Source organism: Oryzias latipes, chromosome 15, assembly GCF_002234675.1.
Source record: "Oryzias latipes chromosome 15, ASM223467v1".
Classification (NCBI taxonomy): domain Eukaryota; kingdom Metazoa; phylum Chordata; class Actinopteri; order Beloniformes; family Adrianichthyidae; genus Oryzias; species Oryzias latipes.
In genome coordinates this window covers 1582979-1603409 of record NC_019873.2, presented here as the reverse complement: position 1 = coordinate 1603409, position 20431 = coordinate 1582979, and the positions used below count along the sequence as shown (strand labels likewise).

Below are 20431 nucleotides of genomic sequence, written 5' to 3'. Positions count from 1 at the left end.
ACTGCATATGAGCCCCGGACCGGGTGAATGGGACGTCACCCATTGAACATGACTTGCTTCCAGTTCCAATATGGGCGTCGCCATATCAGAGCCAGACGACATCAGTAAGCAGTGATTGGTCGGTCTGTGTCACAGTTTCTTTGGCAACCACTCACCAAATCAGGAGTGATCTTGTTGGAAAGCCACACCCCTAACACTTGAAAGAGGGCTACACAAAATCTGAAAAGGTTTTGAACATTTGATGTGAGACTACCCACTTTTATTGAGGTAACAGTTTGGTGAATTAAGAACTTTTTTAACTTACAATACAAGATAAAGGTGAAAAATTTTTGATCAATAAATATTTATTAGTAAAATTTTTAGAAAATGGTATCAGATCTAGAATGGTTCCTCTGACCAATAGAATGACTAAGTAACAGCTGTATATTTCTCTAAAGAAGTCTATAGGATTTTTGCTTCTTGGAGCCAGCAGGTACTTCCTGCTTGGAATGCCTGGGGGGAGGAGTCACTCAGTCCAGTACTCTGATACAGTGAATGTTTTCAGGATACTGTTCTAAAATATTTACCAAACCAAGTCCAGATGATATTTTTTACAACTTTTTTGACATAATATTTGAAGAGAAAATCGGAAATTACTTCCACCCTAAATGGTCAATCATAACACTTTAATATGTCAGTAAATAACTTCCTTTTTTTGCCAGGAAACCGGAGGCTTGGGCTGCAGGGTGGCGCAGTGGTTAGCGGGCCCTTTCTGCTCACTGTGTTTGCATGGAGTTGCTCACAGGAGTTTGCATGTTCTCCTGCAGTTGTGTTACTTTCGGTATTTGTAACGGTTTCGATGGAGGCTGTATTCCAGCACCGTTCTTCCGTCACGGTGGGAAATGTATAAAATAACAGCAGCCACATTCATCTGTACCATGAGCAGAGCGATGCAGACAGCGCGACTACTCGATTACCTCGATTATCGCCCAACACCCACATACCACGAATTGTTGCGGGTGGGTTGGCGTGCATGCATTTGTATTCGCAATTAAAGCTTCACATGGGTGGTTTGGCATAAAAACCCAACATTTCTATCAGTAGTGGCTAAATTATGAGCTTTACATAACACAGCTTGAGGTGTTTTTGTTAAGAAATATTCCATGTTTGGTCTAGACTCTAGACTCTAGATCAGACAAGCATTCCTCCCATCAAACATTTGATGGAGGTGATTGGTGTTTTCTGCATTCTTGTTTGTTTTTATGTACAGCACCTTGAGCTGTTTTTTACATGAAAGGTGCTATATAAATCAAATTAATTGAATTTGAATTGACAAGTTTATTACATTAACTATATTCATATATTTATTAAATGTATGATCTAAATTATCTTAAGATTTATGAAATATGAAAATCACACTGAAAATCAGGGTTTGCATTATCAGTCCATTAGTAATGGTATTGGGTCAAAATAGAAGTCTTTGGCTTTAACTCAACCCATTGAGTTTGGATGAAGAGAAACGCAGCCTATGGAGGGAGCTGGAGTTGCCAAGCAGCAGCCACTAGTTATTCATGACATAGATGTGTTCAAATAAGGGCAAATCAATTTATATTAATTCTTTAAAGTTGATTTCTTTCTAGGTGTTCAAATCTATCAGCAAAGGACAAAGACTTTTTTCTTCCACATAAGGGGAAAAGCCTTGAAACTTTTTGTGAGTTCTTGGCAACTGTCAATCCCAAATCCTGCTCATACTGGACCCACCATGCACACCGTCATGTATTGGATACAGGTGATGAACTTGTCAACAACAAAGACTTTTTGAAGGTCACTGAGGTGAACTATGCAGAGAACGAGCGCTGCGTAGTTTAAGTTGATCAACACAAAACAAAGACCATGAAAGTCTTGGAGGCCCCCCTGTGGGTACATATCGTATTTGACGCATCCAAAAGGCGCACCGGGTGTTAAGGTGGTAAAACATGCAGGCTAGTGTTGAATCTTTCCTGGAATGACGTTTCTGACCGCGGGGGAGGTCCTCTCCAGGGCCAACAGCGGATCCTCCTTCGGGGGTTCACTTCCCTGTTCGGACCCTCAGAGCCTCCAGTCTCTGTTTTTTGTAGAAAAAACTGTTTTAAAATTATTGTTCTCCCTAACAGAGTAACACAAACTGAATGCACGCTCACACACTCACTTGGCTGAGTGTCTGCCCCCTCCTTTTGCAAACAGGGGGGCGTGACACGCCGTAACTCAGCACACACACATGCACACTCATTGTGGAAAAAAGCAGTGGGAGAAAAGCTGAGTTGGTTCTCATGTCGTATTCTACTACTCCTCTGCCTAAGTCCCACAACTACACATTGAGCGCACCGCCTCATAGGGCGGCCCCTACAGTTTGGAGAAAATGTAAGACTTTTAAGTGCGCCTTATAGTTGTGAAAATACGGTAATTGTGCAGTAGCTTGAAAGGTCTTGCCCAAGGATCCACATTTGGATAAGTTCCTCGTGCCCCCAGGGAAATGAACACTGGGAAACCAACCCTGGGAAACGAACCCAGGCTTCTCAAGCGTCAGTCCTGCTTGCAGCTAATGGAGCCATCCAGCCGCTCCTGTGTGGTGCCAGCTGGATCCTGAAAACCCTTGTGTTGTGGAGGTGGATGCTTCAGATTCGGGTGTAGGGACCTTGCTTTACCAGGTTTCTGACAGACAGATGGTTCCACTGGCTGCAGATCTTGAGAGCTTTTTACAATTGAACTGCTAATGAAAGGCAACCAGAAGGACTGGATTCAGACAGAGAGCTACAAGCTAACTTTTATGTTCAGCTATAGTGAGATATTTGTTACAAAGTTCAAAGGTGAACCTCAATTACTGTGCTGTAGAATCACCACAGATTCGCCTCTATGTTGATTTGTAGCTGAAAAGACAAACCTGATGTCTGAGACAATTCAAAGGATACAAGAAACCGGGTACAATTGTTAATTTATTTATCCTAAATTAATAGACAGCCACAAATACTTAGGGATTGTAACGGTGTTACATTTTCCTTCCTACCAAAAGTTTAAGGATGCTGATATCCAGAGATTCCTAGAGGAGTCCACCATTATGGACCCTCATTTTAAATCCAAAGTGGAGAAGGATGAAGTTCTTTTTGTAAGTCCTTTTTATTGGATCTTTTGTGTGTCAGTTTCTTATCAAGCTCCCAGAGCAAGGGGAGGCACAGAGGGAGGGGTTCAATGACAAAGATGAGGAGGAAGAAGACTATTTAAGTTTAGCTCAGTTTGATGATCATTTAGATGTGATGATTATTCCATTTTTGGTTAATATTTAATATTTTTTTAATGTCCATTTAATTTCAAGCGCCACCAGTAAAGCAAAGGAAGACAGCTGTGGAATATACTCATGGAAGAAGAGGACAATGAGCTGCAGTCATTCCAGCAACAGCAGCACATTCTTTCCCTGGTGCAGAGACTGGATCAAGAAACCCAGCTGTACAGAAGCCTGACGCCCATCCTCTGCAAGGATAAGGCCAGCCTTTGGTGGTGGAGCAAGAGTGAGACTGTGGCCCTGATGTCAGGCTGGCTGAAGTTTCCTCTGTGTGCAGGCATTTTCCACCCCATCAGAGAGGTTGTTATCCACAGCAGGAGACACCGTGATTCCTGAAAGATTTGACCAGAAAAAGCAAATTTCCTGCAAAAAAAACGTTAGTGTTGGCAGGCCTTAGTTGGGCCCCTCTTAAGACCTCACTATTGTTTTTTTTTTTGCAAACTTGTATCTTGTTCAAAGATGAGACTAAAACATTCTAAGCTAATCAAACAGTTTATTCTCCTTCTTTCAAAATTGGAATCAAGAAGAGATTCGTTAAAGAATCAAATAATTACAATTGTCCATGGTCTGAGGCATTGAAGGAGACCAACACCAGCACATCATGTCGCCTTTATGGAGCTTGACTTTGGAAAGACGTGACGTTCATGGAGAAGATGCTGGGAAAAACATTTGTGGCACAGCAGATCCCCTTGCTGTCAGAGGTGAAGACAGGTTTCATCCAAATCAGATGACAAGCTCTGGATCAAAGCCTCTGCTGCTTGCTGGGCGGACCACATTGAGGGGCAGAATGTGGACCATGAGTAGCCTCCGCTCCAGTTGAGCACGCACTACAAGGACAACAACGTTCTGGACATTGGGCTTGACTCATGAGGATCAGTAACTTATGCCATGGGATCACCACACCACCGCTGCTGTGCCGCCTTTCCGATACACATCTGGAATACAAAAACGGTAAAGCGGCCGAGGGCACGATTCCAATGGCCAGGCTGTTGACATGCTGCTGAATTGCATGTTCACTGCTGTGATCTTTGCACAGCACACAAGGGACCCCCACAGCAGTCCCGGGCCCCTCTGCAGCAGTACCTGGTGGGGGCGCCAATGGAGGGGGTTGGTGTGGATGTATTGGGTCCCTTTCCTCTCACTGAGTCCGGTAACCGGTATGTCCTGGTGGCCATGGATTACTTTACCAAGTGGCCAGAGGCATATGCGGTGCCGGAGCACCGCCACCACAACGGCAAAATATCTGGTGGAGGGGATCTTCACGCGGTTCGAAGTCCCCGATGAGCTCCACAGTGACCAGGGCAGGAACTTTGAGAGCAGACTCTTTGCAGAGATGTGCAAGCGCCTGGGGGTGAAGAAGACCCGGACTACACCGCTTCATCCATAGAGCGATGGTTTGGTGGGGCGCTTCAACTGGACATTGGCTACCCAGCTTGCTACGCTGACCAGTACGCATCAGAGAGACTGGGACCAACATCTACCCCTGGTCCTGTGGGCATATCGCACGGCAGTCCAGGACTCCAGTCAGTGCGCGCCCGCGCTACTGATGTTCGGCCAGGAGCTCTGTACACCTTCGGACATGGTGTTTGGCACTGCACCTGAGCCGGAGATCACAGGAGGTCTTGATCTGGACTATGTGCGACAGCTGAATGACAGGTTGGGGGAGGTGTATCGTCTGGCAGAAGAAGACCGGCGAGGAGCTGGGGTCAAGCAGAAGAGGGTGTACGATACCCAAGCCCACGGACAGGTTTTTGGGCTGGGGGATAAGGTATGGGTGTACTGCCCAGTGAGGGAACGAGGACTCTCACCCAAGCACATGAGCCACCGGCAAGGACCTGGACATATCTTGGAACAGATCTCGGAAGTGGTGTATGGGGTGCAGCTGCCGGGTCGGGATCGAAGGGTGGTGCTCCATGAGCACAGGCTGGCCCCTTACCACCCTTTAGCTCCTATTGCACAGGCAGACGAGGACAGTATTGCAACCGCTGTGGGTGTGGAGCAGGACGATGGTGGACAAGGTGTTGTTGACTCAACATCAAGGCCGACCCAGACACAGAGGCAGCCAGTTCGGCTCAGGGACTATGTTCAGTAATTGTAAATTGTTCAGCAAGTTTGTTCAAGTGTTTTGCTGCATGTGTTTGTTTGGTTTTGAGCTATGTGAGGGTTGTGGGGAGACTTAACCCTCTTAGGTGGGGGCAGTGTGGCGACCTGGGGGTTAGCCCCGCCTTTAGCTCCTAAGACTCATGGGAAGTGGGGAATCTTGGGTGTGAAGTCCCTCACCATTACTAAGGGGGCTGTGAGCAGAAGTGACTTGCATGCTGTCTTTGTATGTTGTAATAAATGATTTAATTCCTGCGAAAGAGATTATGCAATCTGATTCTCTGTCTACTTGTCACTTGTTGAGACTCAGTGTTGTGGGGTGTTTGAACTGCAGAGACACACCAGCTGGGTGGTTACAATGTTGTGTGGCAATAGGAAAAGAGCAGAAGTGAGAACATTAAACTCTGAGGAGATGTCACCAACTGCTGCTGCCGCTTTTGTAGTTACAGTATGAACGTGTCTGTGTTACCAGAGTTAATAGTGTCAGTAGGTGGCGCTGTGCCCTCTTACTTTGGCGAGTAAACAAAACAGAAGACATTTGTAGTCAGTTGTAGTCTTTGGAGGATCGTGCAGCCCTGAGCCTTAATATTTCTTTTTCTTTCATTTTTTTCTAAATTCAAGTAAACACTTTCATTACTGTAAAAATGTTCATTGTTAAAAAAATTTTAAGAGGTTATTTTTGCTATTAACATTCAAAGACAGCCTGCATGCAAACCGCTATAGCGGAAGTGACGTAATATTTGCACATGCGTAGACTGATCGGGTAGCGACACGGGGTACCGATCGGGTAGTGTGAGAGCAGATTCCTGGATTGTTCCTGTATATTTCGTTTCAACGATGTGCCAGGTGGAGGAAGACTACCAGCCGAAACTGGAGCGCACGCAGGCGCACAGGTGCGTACCCAGCTGTGACGGAGCGACTGTCTGTTGTCAGAAGGACCTGCGGCTCCCCCATGAGGAACATGGAATTGTGGGAAAACAGAGTACGCGTGCTCGCCTGAAGCAGATGTGTGTGTGTGTGGGGGGGGGGGGGGGGTTGTAATCGTTCCTTATCGCGTTACTGAACGTGAATCTCTGTAAATGTAGAAAAGCGCATTAAAGTTTTTCTGAGGAACAAATCCTGAAAGATTCCTAACCAAAGATGAAGCATGTTTCTGTTCTTCATATCTGAGTTGAAGGATGCCGTTCGCGTACGTCACAGCTGTCCGCTCTTTGTTAAGTGTTTGCAGAAAATGTGTCAAATGCAAAGAGGAGCAGGCAGCAGTTCTGATCCGTGCAGGAGACCCTTACTGCAGGTGAGACCCACCTGGGAGGTGGGAGCCCCTCCCTGTAGTTTCTTCAATGAAAGCAGAACCGGAAGTGGAAGCTGTTGTTTGTCTGTTAGGAGCTGCTTCAGAGAGTACTTCACTCACAAGTTCAGAGCCATGCTGGGAAAAACCAGGCTCATCTTTCCTGGGGAGAAGGTGAGGAAAGAGGCTGCTGACCCTCCAGACTGTTTAGACAGAAAACCTTTGAAACAAACTTTATTAGAATTACAAACATCACAATAGGTAAAAGTAAACACTATAGATACTGTGCAACCTGCACATCACCAATCCAGAGGTTTACATGAACACACTAGATGAAATGATCCGGTTCTGTCTGTGTTCTATTGTTCTGGAACACATCAGAACCCATAGTGACGTTAGTGTAACAGAAACACATCAGGGATGTCTTTGTGGACTCCTCTTCATTTTATTTTGAAGGAAAAATGGGTTTGGCTTCCTGTGGGTTAAAATAGGCTGTGAATTGGACGGTTACATTTGTGAAAGTGGAATTTCCCTAAAATAATAAACAGTTGAATAACAAAAGTTACATTTTGGGTCAAACCATGTGATTAAACGTATAACATGACATCACAAATATAAATGTTTATTTTTACATTCTATTTTGTGTCTATGAAGTCGTTCACGTCAGAAAAGAATTCCTTATTCTATATAAATTGTTAGAAGAAATAACAAAGGGTCTCCTTACATGACAGGCAAAAACACAAGACTATTTTATGTTTATTTTAAACACAAAAACCAAGTATTTAATGTTTTAAACATAAAAGACTTTGGATACAAATTGGAATCACTCATTTGTTCTCAAACGGAGGCGCCTCACCTTTTGCTTGTTCTGATTGCTGTCAGGTGCTGCTGGCCGTCTCTGGAGGCCCCTCCTCTTCTGCCATGCTCAGTCAAGTCCAACAGGTTGGCTTGCGTCTCTGCATCTCCATCCTCTTTCCAACAAACACACTGAGGTCAGATGCTGACCCCTCAGCATCCTGTGGAGGGCTGGTCATTGATGTGACGTCATGTTTCATTCGGCCTTCGGGTTTTCCTGAAGGAAGATCAGCAGTGTGACCAAACCTGCATGAAACAGTGAAGCAGTTGGAATGACATGTCATTTTCTCTCTAAAACACTCTTTGCTTCAGAGAAATGCAAAAGCTTTGGCCACAGGCGGGTAGATGACGTCTGCAGAGGTTCTGTCTGTGCCGGTGTTCTGCTCCTCTGCCAGACTTTAAAGGTTGATCCAAAAACGTTCTCTGGTCTTCAGTTCTCAAAGCTGAATCAGCTTCTCGATGCTCTGACTACTTCAGAGCTTTGGGTAAAAGTGGAACAACTCTATGTGAGCAGATGCAAGCGTCAACGATCCAAACGGTGTAAACAGAGATCTCTCATGTGGGCCTTTGATGTTCAGGGAGAAGATGGGTGTGCAGGAAACCCTCACTCTGACCCCTTTGGACTTGAATATAAAAAGTGTTGAGACAGTTATCTGAAGCTGCTTCCTCTGTGAGGAGCTTCACCCGCTCTGCTTCTGACCTGGTGTCGGTCCAAAGGCTCTGTCCGATTCCTGACTGCTTCCAGAACCTTTCTGACTCTGCTTTAGAGAAGCATTTCAGCGTGACATGATCTCATGAACTCCAGCTCAGCTTTTAAAAAGTGAATGTAGAGCGCTCTGCCCTTCAGCTGCCCTCACTGACCCTCTGAACGCTGCCCGGTTCTGGCTGCAGGTTCCTCCACCATGAAGGGAAGCATATCCAGAACTTTAGTGCTGATTCTTTATGGAACTGGTGTCCCGCATAGTTAGAATCAGAACCAGCGTTGTTTGGGTCGTTACGATGCTGCTTTCTGAACTTGTCCTTCCTGCAGGGTTTGGGTCAAAGCGCTCAGAAGAAGCTCCGGTTCTTGCCTGGACTCGTCCACATTGATGGTAAGTCCTCTCAGAACCGCCGTCTGACCTGCAGGTGAGCCCATAACAGGTTGTTTCTGAACACGTCACCAGAGGGGGGCGCTCTCGGCCTGTCTTTGGGGGAGAGGCAGCGGCTGGTGTCTGAGCTGAAGGCGATCTTCCAAACCTCTGGATTCCCCTTCCACGTCATCCCTCTGGAGCAGGTGGGTGGGTGTGGGGGGGGGCGCGTTCTCTCTGAAAAAGAGCTGGCCTGACTTCTCCAACACCTTTAAGGTTCTGGACCTCCCCACTTCAGCTGTGAATACGACCCCACCCAGCTCTGACAGAGCTCCTGACTGCTACAAAGCAGCGGGGGACGGCGGAGAGCTGCAGCAGGGGGGGGCGCTGGCTGAGCCGAGTGTCCACGAGGCCCAGACCCGATCTCTGCAGCAGCTGCTGGGTTCTGCTACAACGCTGACGGCCAAGGAGGAGCTGCTCCGTACTCTGAGGTTAGCCCCCCCAGTCACCCGTCAGGGAAGGGGGTTTCTTATCATCTTCTGATCCACTTTCAAAGCGTTCCCAGTGGTCTTTTCATTCTGACGATGCCATTTTTAGACAAAATGTTGTTTTCTAGGACATAGTTTCTGCAGAGCAGCAGGAGTTAATCAGAAATTTATCTCTGAGTTGTGGGCGGGGCTGTTGGTGGGGAGGAATCTTGCGCTCATTTCCCATGATCCCTTTCTTTTCCCGCTCGTCCACACTGTCGTGTCTTTGGGTGAGACCCTCCCCCCTTCCCGCCTCCAGTGTGGCTCCACTGGTGTGTGAAGATGCAGCCACGCCCCCGTCCGTCTGCCCCGGGGCAGCGGGGGCTGCATCAGTAGTTGCCATCACCAAGAATGAATGAATAATGGACACATGGTAAACCCTTTGAGGGACTAGAAAATCGTAGAGAAAAGCAATCTATTAATATTATTATTATTATTGTTGACAAAAATATTCTTCAATATCGTAAGTACCTAGCCATACCAGACTAACAAAAATGGCAGCAGTATCGGATCTGTCGAGTCGTTCAGTTCTGATCCAGATTCCAGCTCAGACCAGGAAAACAAAGACGTTCATGGATCTGTTGGTCTGACAGTGGATGATCAGGGTGGGATTCATTGTCTCCATCTCTGTCCTCCATCATGACATGGGAGTGGGTCTTTGTTTGTTGCCACTGATGGGACATTATGATCAGAGAAGTCAGCTGGGTTCTTTGTGGTTTCAAAGGCAGCACCTGCTGGTCCACGAGGCTCGAACCCGCGGCTACAGCAAACTCCTGCTGGGGGAGAGCTGCACCCGGCTGGCCGTCAGACTGCTCACCTGCGTCAGTCTGGGCAGAGGAGCTCACCTGGCTCAGGACACGGTGGGTGTGTCTGCAGTCTCTCTCCCACTGACACCCCCCCCCCCCCCCCCCATTTAACGGCCGTCTTTTGTCTGCAGGGTTTCTCCGACTGCAGATTTGGAGATGTCACGTTCGTCCGACCGATGAGGGAGTTCTCAGCCAAAGAAATCGCCGTCTACAACCACATGTTCCGCGTGCCGACCGTGGTCATTCCCAGCCTGGAGACCAAGGTGAGACTCCCCACCCCCACCCAGTTGCAAAGAGAACAGACGGACCATTTCCTGGTGCCACTCTGACCCGGTTCTCCTGTGTTCTCAGACGCTGGAGAAGGCCAGCATCCAGCGCCTGAGCGAGAGCTTCGTCAGCAGACTGCAGCAGGACTTCCCGTCCACCGTCAGCACCATCTACAGGTCAGGCAGCGGCTCGGTCCAAAGCTGCAGGTTCTCCTCCGCCCTCTGACCACAGATGTCTGTCTCATGCAGGACCAGCGAGAAGCTGCAGACAGCGGGTGGGGGCTGCTGTGAGGAGGACGGCAGGTGTCTACTGTGCCTTTGCAGCCTGGACACCGCTGCAGGTGAGTCCCACCTGAAGCAGCAAAGTGGACAGTGGCAGCCTGCAGCTTCAGATCCGCTGCAGGTCGCGTCAGCGTGGATCTTATCCGTTTGAGAACCCCCGTCTGTCCTGCAGGGAAGGCCTCAGCGCTCCAGGCCAGGCTGATCTCAGAGCAGCTCTGCTGTCAGAAACCTGCAGGTAGGTCCGGCTCCTGCTCCTCTGTGTCTGACCTCAGCCCGTGCCACAGTCTGGTTTGGTTTAAGGGACGGTGAAGGTGGAACCGTCCCCCCCTGCTGGACCGTGCTGTTCCTCTGCAGATGGAGAGTGTGGGAGCGCAGCAGGTGGCGCCGTCTGCTGCTCCTCAGAGTAAGTTGGAACTTGTGTGAGTCCTGCAGATCATGACGGGATGTGTCGCCCTCCAGCCGGCTCGCCTTCCTGTGTCTTTCACCCTGTCTTACCTTCAAGCCGCTGGTGATTGGTCAGTACGTGTTTGCGGAGGGGGGGGGCAGGACGTGAACTGAGAATGGGGGAGAGAAACTGAGAGAGCACCAGATGCAACAGGAACATCAACAGAGAAACGTCAACTTTGGAACCATTCACTGGTGTTGATAAGGAATAGAGTCTGCAAGAGACCAAGTCCATCTAGAACCGGCTCCAGAACCAACGTGCACGGAACAACGTCTCCTGAACAGGGCAGGTCATGACCGACAGAAGAAAGAAACCAGATCAGCTGTTGTAGTTTTGAATGCCAACCTTTATCCAGATGGAAATGGCTGTTTTTTTCCTAAAGACATGCAGCCAGTGCTGAACCTTTTTCTTGGCCACACTTGTTTTAAATGCTGAACATACGTGGCTTAATATTGGCCCACTTAACATTTTCACCGGGGCAACTGGTAACCAGTCCTGTTTTTACCATAACTCCTAAAGTACATGCCACCAACAACCACTTTTAGCCTTGGACGCGCTTAAAATACGTGCGGACGATAAGAGAAAAGAGCATCTTGTATTTCATGTCACCAACATGAATTTCCGTCAGTTTTTGTGCTGCTGGCATTTAAAATATGTGAGAATAACTTCAGGTTTTGCTTTTATGTATATTTGATCTGGAGGGGAATAAAAAATGGCAGACACACATATTATACACTGAATAACTTTTTTACATATTGGTTTTGTCCATAATTTTATATAAATGTTGTTAATAAATTGAATAAAGCAACAAACGAACCTGCAGAGCCGTTTGGGAGCCGAAAGAACCGGATCTCCTGTGGGTGAAGTTCTGGATGTGCTTTTGGTTTCAGAGCTCCAGAGAAGAAGGACCTGCAGAAGCTGCTGTGTTACAGCTGCCAGCTGACCCTCAGAGACATGGTGAGACCGCCACCATCTTCTGCTTCAGTCTGCTGACTTCATGGAATGGAATGAGTAACTGAACCAGTAATCCTGAAGTTTTAGCTGAAATCAGCCAACATTCTTCTGATTTTGAAGCTGACTATAGAAACCAGCAAAAAATAGAAACTACTGATGGTAACAGAATAGAAACTGACAGCAGCAGCTCACAGACCAGACTCTGAAGTGCTTTCTTCATCCTTTCAGTCTTCAGTGGCTCATCTTCCCCAGTACATCCTGACAGAGGCTCAGAGGAGGAAGAGGAGGTGAGGACAAACCTTTATTCCATGTAGTTTTAGGTTTAAGCATCATTTAAGCTTCTGAACAACACAAGACTGCATCAGCAGCTTTTCCTGAAAACAGTGAAGTGTCATTCTTGACCTCTCAGTCATCACTGGATTTTATTCTAAAATAGTCCTGTTTCTGTGAGCAGACCTGCTGGTTTGTCAGTTTTCCACACGAGCTTCACGCTGCAGATGTTCAGACTTACTCCGCTTGAAGGCGGAGCGGTTTGGCCAAGCAGCTTTCAGCTGTTTATTGTTGCCGTTTCTGCAGGTCTCTGATGAAGGACGAGATCAGTGAGTTCCTGCTGGAGGAAGAGGAGGGCAGCAGCTGATCAGACATGAGGAAGAAGACTCCTGGTGGGCAGAGAAGCTTGTTCAGGTGTAGCTCCCTCCAGATCGGTTTTGGGAGACTAAATCAGTTCTTTGTACCTTAGTGGCCTTTTATTAAAATGGTTTTGGTTTCATGTTTCTGCATCTAATGCAGAAATCCAGCAGCCAGAACAAACATCTCAGGTCTTTGGCAGGATTGAAGAGGGTTGCTGACATCAGCAGGGACAAAAGCCACACCCACCAACACTTGATGAAAACCTTTATTCACACATTTTTCTGGAAAATATTTCCAACACAAACACACAAGTATTTACAGAAGAACGGGGGGGCTCAGGCCTTCAGACGCCGTTGATGCAGGCGGCGGGCAGCGTGGACTTGTCCAGGTCATCAAAGTATGGGTGGGTCATGGCCTCACGTGCAGAGATCCTCTTGGGAGGATTGTAGATCAACATTTTCTAAAAACACAAGGAGGGTTACTGAGGAGGAACTGGATGTTCAAAAGTAAAGGTCTGGTTTTGAAGGGTTCTGCTGACCCCCGGTGGTGGTGGAGGGTGTTCTGAGATCATTAAAGAATAAAAAGACTGAAATGTTCCTTAGTTTGGTGCTTTTCTTTGGAGCCCCCGAAGAGATTGCAGCTGACCCCACCCCATGAGAAATGTCCACTTGATCTACTTTATTCATAATCTGAAGAACTTCTCACCGCCAGCAGGTCCAGGCCGTTCTTGTCCAGGTTCTTCACCATGGAGGACAGGCTGCCCTCCTTCCATTTGGGGAAAGTGTTTTTGTAGTCAGGCAGGCTCTCCACATCCGGCCAAACGTCATTGTTGGGGGTCCCCAGAGTCCTGCAGACGGACAATAGAGCCCCTTTACTCTTCAAGACCTGATTTCTCCTTGTAGAATCAGTGTGTGTGTGTGTGTGCGCTGAAAGAAGCTGAATAGTTCTCCCACACGGTACCTAAAGATCCTGAAGAGCTGGTCGATCTCGGAGTCTCCGTGGAACAGGGGCTTCTTGGTGGCGAGTTCAGCAAAGATGGTACCCGTGCTCCACACGTCCACTGGGGTTGAATATCGGGGGGAACCCAGAAGGACCTCAGGAGCTCGATACCACAGAGTCACAACCTGAGAACGAGAAGCTTGGATCAGCTGAGCAGACCTCAGCGTTGGGTTCTGCAGCGGAGCGGTTCCCACCTCGTGGGTGTAGACCCGGACGGGAACACCGAAGGCCCGGGCCAAGCCAAAGTCTGCCAGTTTGATGACGCCCTTGTTATCAATCAGAAGGTTCTGGGGCTTCAGGTCGCGGTGGAGGACCCGCCTTCGGTGACAGAAGTAAATGCCCTCAAGGATCTGATAGAGGTAGCTCTGTAGGGGGGGGCAGAAAAGGGAACAGGCTCAAAGTGGTAGACTGCTAGTTCCACACCAGAACATCCTCACAGACAAGCAGCACAAAGCATCATGGCTGCCTCAGAAGAACTGATGAAGATCTGTGATGTTTGGAGCTGCAGTCCGTGGTTAGTGAGGAACCTGGTGTGTTATCATTCAGAGACCCCCCTCCCCCAGCTGAAACCGGGATGTTCAGCTTAATAGAAAGCGTTTGTCACAACAAAGAGTAGGAAATCTAAAAACGAAGCGCTGAGTGTTTTACCTTGACCAGCATGGGGTCCATGTACTGTCCTGACGGGATGCTATCCAGGTACTTCTTCAGGTCCATGGACAGGAACTCAAAGATCAGGTAGAGGCGAGATTCCTGCATCAGGACATCCAAGAGCCTTTCAGGTGAACACAAAGGTGGAACCATTATTGCACCTCCAAGATCAGCGGAGGGAGTTGAGGGATTCGGCATTAACGCTACTCTGAACATCCCTACAGAAGGACTAAAGAGTTAAAAACCCAAGCAGGACCCCTCTGGAAAGAACATGGAAGCAAGTGGAGGCCTCCCATTACACGTGTGCACGTGTTCAGGTCAGAGTTCATGATCCAACAGTCAGAAAGGGACTTCTGAACAATCATGGATCCACAGGAGAGTTCAAGGAGAAAGAAGTGCTGAACAAGAACAAACATCTGGATTATCCCCAAACGTTCAGATGAGACAAGAGGGACTAAAACCCAGCACCTTTGACCCGGACATCACCTCACTGCATTTTACCTGCAGCGCATGGACATTAATGTCAGGAACCTGTTCAGCGCACACGTGCAGCATACCGGACGACGTTGGGGTGCTTCAGCTCCTGAAGCAGCGACACCTCCCTGACAGCGGTGCTGGGAACTCCCTCCTCCTCACTCTCCAGGCGGATCTTCTTCATGGCCACCACCTGTCCCGTGGACTTGTGCCGGCCTTTGTACACCACCCCGTATGTCCCTGCAGACACCAGAGCAGAGTCAGGGGATGAGGACTCAGACGTCCCAGAACCACTGCAGTCACCCCATCACTCAGATTGTGGTGCAGGGGACCATGATCAGAATGAAGAGCCAGGATCTGAACCAAAGCAAAGCTTGAGACGTCATCCTGGGACATCTCCATATACGGGTGGAGGAACTTTCAAGGACTTCCAAGTTCAGCATCCAGGTGGGCCTCTTTGGTGGGTTTCACCCCCCAAAAAAATCTGGACAACATTTTAGAAAAACAAAAACATTTTTACTCCACCAACCTTCTCCGATTTTCTCTATTTTCACGTAGTCCTCCATCTGTCCCTGAAAGAGAAGACAAATCCTCTCAGCTCGGACTTCTGCAGATGTTCAGACTCCAAACGGTCAGATCCTCCGTTGAGAACCGCTGAACGTTCAGGCCTGAAAACCGTAAAACGAGCAGCTCGACGTTACAGAGACAGAATAAAAACAGTAGGAATCGAACCAACCCCACCGACTTTCACCGGCCAGCTGAGGCCTCTCCAAATCTGAAAACCAGGTTGGGGGAAAACCGAACCGAGCCGTTACCGGAAGGCGCGTGTCCGTCCGCCAACGCGCCTCTCCTCATATCAAAGCGGTACCATTTCATGTCGTGATCTACCGGTTGAAGCCGTTAACGGTTGCCGCTTCTTACCTCCGTGCTGTCGCTGCTCACGCTGCGGATACAAAGCTGACACTCTTTAAAATTGAGCGCAGGACTCGGCTTCAAAACGCACCAATCAGCGCGCTCGACGCTGTTCAAAACAGCTAATCAACGAGCGGGAACGTAGCTGGACGCGCTGACGTCATACAGGTCTCCTGTCTGCGTGCCTGAACGAAAACACATTCTGGATCAGTCTTCCTGTCTCCCCACTAAAGTTTTTTTCCTTTCTCGTTCGTTGGTTTTTAGATTTAGTGCTTGCAGCTTTTTTCGTTTCTGAAACCGTCCCTTTGTTGACTTCCATATTTCAATCTTTCTTTTTTTCCTTTTAAAACCTTTCTTTTTAAATTTTAATTTTTTCCGCTTTTAATAGTTTTTAAAGAATTTTACTTCCTTTTTGTTTTGTATTAAACATTTTTATCTTCACCGTCGTTTTAGTCTTAATCGTTTCCCTGGAAAGCTGTCTCTCGTTGTTACACTCGTCTTCATCCTCTGTTGTTGCTGTTCACCATATCCCTTCAGCTTTCACTGATCTGCAGTCGGTTTGGCAGAGATATGTACACTGAATGGCCTTCCTGACACAATCCTGTATTTACTTTAGGCCGGGACCGACACTTTCTGGCTACATAGTTAGGCAGGAGCCTAACACTGGATGAAGCTCATTGCACCCCATGGGAATCAAACCCGGGTTTCTCATGCACCAGGCCTACATGCAGCCAATGTAGTCATCCAGCTGCTCTTCTGGCCATACTCTGGACTTTGCTTTTTCTCAAAAACTCTCAATTTTTTAAAATGATTTTATTCTTATAACTTAGCAAGAAAATGTGTTTATTTTTTAAATAAATAACATTGAGTTTTCTTTCTAAAACTATTAGAAAGGACACAATAGGTTAAAGAAAACATTATAGATAATGTGCCACCTGGGGCCTGTTTCAGAAAGGAGGTTAAGTGTAAACTCTGAGTGCGTTAACCCTGAAATCAGGGAAACCCTGGGTTTTCTGTTTCAGAATGGGAGGTTTGTTAAACCAGAGAAAGCAGAGTAAGTCAAACCCGTTTCTGAAAGAGAGGTAACTTATACTCTGAGTCAGTGTCCATGGTTACTTACGCTGTGAACCTAACCTGGTGGGGAGCAGGTTTTATTCTCTAAACTCAAGGTTTCTGCCGGTCCCCTCCCCTTTTTAAAGACGAAGCGATATTTTTCGCTTTAACCTTCATTGCCCAAATGTCCGTCACACAGAGACAAGTGACAAGAATGGCTTGTCCTTTTTTGGAGGACCCAATAGACGAGGAGGCTGCATTAATTCGTAGAGAATTACATTTACCTCGTACGAGGATTTTGAGACCTAGACTCGATTTTTTGTCATTTCCCCATACGTTTTTGTTTGAGCGTTACCGTTTTTCATTGCAGTCAATTACATATATACAATGAAAACAACATTAGATATTGCTATGTAGATGTTTCATATGTCAAATATTGTCAACAAAGCCTACATCCATGACATGCTCAAATTTGACCTGATTGAATTATGTTTTTATACTTCATTTTTAGCTGCTGCCGTGTTCTTTTAATTCCTGCAGGATTGCATCTACATGAAAATGAAAACAGGGACATTGAATTAGATTAATGTAACAATTACTTTTTGGAAACACAATTTGCTAGCACTGCTTACTTTCTTAATCCCATATAAACCTATACCACTTGATCAATACAAGGGTAGACAAAAGTTCACTTTTAAAAACACAATTGCATGTATTAATATTAAACTGACCAACGTTTGCAAGAGGGGAAGGTTAACAAAAAAGTCCTCTAAACATTACCGACGTTAAATGCATTTTTTCCCCCAGATTGGTTCTGTACACTATGCAGCATTTCATGCAATTACACCAGGAATAACACTTCAAAAGTACACCTAAATATCACCATTTTTTATTTCACACCTTACGCTATTTAAAAAGTTATTACAGTCAATATTTTATAACAATGATTTAAATGCAAACTTGCGCATTAACTTGAGCAGCTATGTTTTCCCACGCTAACTGTCTCTGTTTTGCAGATGTAGCGGTGTTGCTTTTCTTCTGGAATATGTGCTCATATTCACTGTAACTCTGCAGCAGCATGTCAAGTTCAGCTGGAGAAAAATACGCAGACCTCTTTTTTTCACGGTTGCCATGGTGACTCGTAATATCTGCGCTCCATTGATAATGGCTTCTTATAGTTGCGGTGCGCACGCTTAACTCCGAATCAGTCCACTCAGAGTTGATTGATCTAACTCTGATCAGCTTCTCTGAAACAGGAAACTCAGAGTTGTTAATCTCTCGATAGACCAACTCAGAGTTCAAGTTTAACCTCAGAGTTGGTTGAACCTCCTTTCTGAAACAGGCCCCTGCACATCAACAATCAACATTACAGTCCAGTGGTTTACATTATTTCACTGAATATATAATAACGCCTGTCTCACCCTCCATGGGTGGTTTTTCCTCCAAGCTCGGGTCCTCTACCAGAGGGAGCTTGAGGGTCCTGCGAAGGATCTCAGCTGTTCCTAGCAAAAAACAAAAACAAAAAAAGCTGTTCCTAGCACTGCGCTCTTCTAGACTGAGGGGTCTGAGGTCTTTCCAGGTATCTGTTGTAGCCACTCCTCCAGCTTGGGGGTTACTGCCCCGAGTGCTCCAATTACCACAGGCACCACTGTCACCTTCACTTTCCAGGCTTTCTCCAGTTCTTCTCTGAGTCCCTGGTATTTCTCCAGTTTCTCATGTTCCTTCTTCCTGATGTTCCCATCGCTTGGCACTGCCACATCCACCACAACGGCTTTCCTCTCTTCTTTATCCACCACTACAATGTCTGGTTGGTTCGCCATTACCATCCTATCAGTCTGGATCTGGAAGTCCCACAGGATCTTTGCCCTCTCATTCTATACCACCTTCAGGGGTGTTTCCCATTTTGACCTTGGGGTTTCCAGTTCATATTCTGCACACATGTTCCTGTATATTATTCCAGCCACTTGATTGTGGCGCTCCATGTATGCTTTACCTGCCAGCATCTTACACCCTGAAGTCATGTGCTGGATTGTTTCAGGCGCCTCTTTGCACAGCCTACACCTTGGGTCTTGTCTGGTGTGGAACATCTACACCTTGGGTCTTGTCTGGTGTGGTAGATCTACACCTTGGGTCTTGTCTGGTGTGGAAGATCTACACCTTGGGTCTTGTCTGGTGTGGAAGATCTACACCTTGGGTCTTGTCTGGTGTGGTAGATCTACACCTTGGGTCTTGTTTGGTGTGGTAGATCTACACCTTGGGTCTTGTCTGGTGTGGTAGATCTACACCTTGGGTCTTGTTTGGTGTGGTAGATCTACACCTTGGGTCTTGTCTGGGGTGGTAGATCTACACCTTGGGTCTTGTCTGGTGTGGTAGATCTACACCTTGGGTCTTGTCTGGTGTGGTAGATCTACACCTTGGGTCTTGTCTGGTGTGGTAGATCTGAGCCTCTATGGCTCTGGTGCTCAGGGCTTGTTCCTGGGCCACCAGGATGAGCGCTTCGGTGCTGTCCTGTAGGCCAGCCCTTTCTAGTCATTGGTAGGACTTCTTGATATCAGCCACTTCAGTTATGGTCCGGTGGTACATCCCATGCAGGGGTTTGTCCTCCCATGAGGATCTGTCCTCCAGCACTGTATCCTCTGCTCTCCATTGTCTGAGACATTCACTGAGCACACTGTCAGTTGGGGCCTTGAGCTTGATGTACTCATGCATCTTGGATGTTTCATCCTGGATAGTGGCTTCTACACTCACTAGTCCTCGGCCTCCTTCCTTGCGGCTAGCTTACAGTCTCAGGGTGCTGGATTTGGGGTGGAACCCTCCATGCATGGTGAGGAGCTTTCGTGTTTTAACATCCGTGGTATGTATCTCTTCCTTTGGCCATCTTACTATTCCTGCAGGGTATCTGATAACTGGCAGCTGTTTATTGCCCGGGTCTTGCTTTCCCGTTGAACTGGCTTCTCAGGACGTTCCTTACTTATTGTAGGTATTTGGCTGTTGTGTCTCCCGATGACACTGGACCCATGGACAGTCTTTTAAACTGTATTTTAGATATTAAAGTTTGGACTGGAGAGAACTTTTTGCAGCTCAACCAAGACAAAATCGAAGCCTTGGTTATCGGTTCTGAAGCTGAGAGAGATGAGGTCCAATAATATCTGTCAACCAACTGTATGACTACATGTGATACAGTTAGAAACTTCGGTGTGATTCTAGATGCAGATCTGAGCTTTGACCAACATGTGAATCAAGTAATTAAATCCGCATTTTACCATCTGTGGAATATCGACCAAATGAGACCCTTTCTCTCTCTAGAGCCAGTGCTGAAATTTTAATACATGTTTTCATCACATCACGAATAGATTACAGTAATGTCCTCCTTTCTGGTGCAAAGAAAATCACTCTTCATCCTGCAGTTAGTCCAGGTGTCGCCCTTTTAACGAGAACCAGGAAGAGGGAGCACATTACACCAATCCTAAAATCTCTGCACTGGCTCCCCGTCAGCTTCAGGGTTGATTTTAAAATTCTTTTAATAGTTTTTAAGAGTGTACATGGTCTTAGTCCTTCTTTTATATCTGACTTGCTTTTAGCTCATGAACCTCCCAGAGCCCTTAGATCCTCAGGCGTGGGCCTGCTGAAGGTCCCTCAGGTCAGGACAAAGAACCACGGCTAGGCCTCATTTAGAAACTGCGGGCCTCGTCTGAGGAGCAGCCTGCCTGAAGATGTGAGAGCCTCATCCTCTGTTGAGGTTTTAAAAAGAAATTAAAGACACATCTATTTAATTCAGCTTTTAATTAGATTTCGTATTTGGGATCTAAAATTTTTTAATTTTAATTTTT

The 20431-nt window shown here is 46.9% G+C and overlaps 2 protein-coding genes across 3 annotated transcripts; one reads left to right on the top strand and one right to left on the bottom strand.

The window, feature by feature from the left end:
- The first annotated feature begins 6090 nt into the window (after positions 1-6090).
- ctu2 (cytosolic thiouridylase subunit 2) lies at positions 6091-13116 on the top strand. Its single transcript, XM_004084336.4, has 16 exons — positions 6091-6288; positions 6615-6689; positions 6779-6857; positions 7566-7625; positions 8569-8629; positions 8702-8811; positions 8882-9096; positions 9857-9992; positions 10070-10201; positions 10290-10381; positions 10454-10545; positions 10659-10721; positions 10787-10889; positions 11822-11888; positions 12114-12172; positions 12462-13116. The coding sequence occupies exons 1-16, from the start codon at positions 6233-6235 to the stop codon at positions 12520-12522; spliced, it is 1461 nt and encodes a 486-aa protein (XP_004084384.1). The 5' UTR covers positions 6091-6232; the 3' UTR covers positions 12523-13116.
- On the bottom strand, positions 12763-15565 carry cdk1 (cyclin dependent kinase 1). 2 transcript variants are annotated; one of them, NM_001104839.1, is given in 8 exon segments: positions 12763-12975; positions 13221-13362; positions 13476-13639; positions 13709-13879; positions 14163-14286; positions 14720-14876; positions 15166-15208; positions 15558-15565. In NM_001104839.1, coding segments are annotated over 7 exon segments (912 nt in total). In that variant the 5' UTR covers positions 15203-15208; positions 15558-15565; the 3' UTR covers positions 12763-12858.
- Between the last annotated feature and the right edge of the window lie 4866 nt (positions 15566-20431).

What these genes read in the sequence shown, in the direction of transcription:
- ctu2 (XM_004084336.4), top strand. Translation starts at nt 6,233, where the DNA reads ATGTGCCAGGTGGAGGAAGACTACCAGCCGAAACTGGAGCGCACGCAG. An exon ending in GCAGGAGACCCTTACTGCAG is followed by an intron (nt 6,690 to 6,778) that starts GTGAGACCCACC and finishes TTTGTCTGTTAG; the next exon opens with GAGCTGCTTCAGAGAGTACT. An exon ending in ACCGTCAGCACCATCTACAG is followed by an intron (nt 10,382 to 10,453) that starts GTCAGGCAGCGG and finishes TGTCTCATGCAG; the next exon opens with GACCAGCGAGAAGCTGCAGA.
- cdk1 (XM_020699736.1), bottom strand. Translation starts at nt 15,202, where the DNA reads ATGGAGGACTACGTGAAAATAGAGAAAATCGGAGAAG. An exon ending in CAGCTCTTCAGGATCTTTAG is followed by an intron (nt 13,363 to 13,475) that starts GTACCGTGTGGG and finishes GTCCGTCTGCAG; the next exon opens with GACTCTGGGGACCCCCAACA. An exon ending in ACGGCCTGGACCTGCTGGCG is followed by an intron (nt 12,976 to 13,220) that starts GTGAGAAGTTCT and finishes TTGTGTTTTTAG; the next exon opens with AAAATGTTGATCTACAATCC.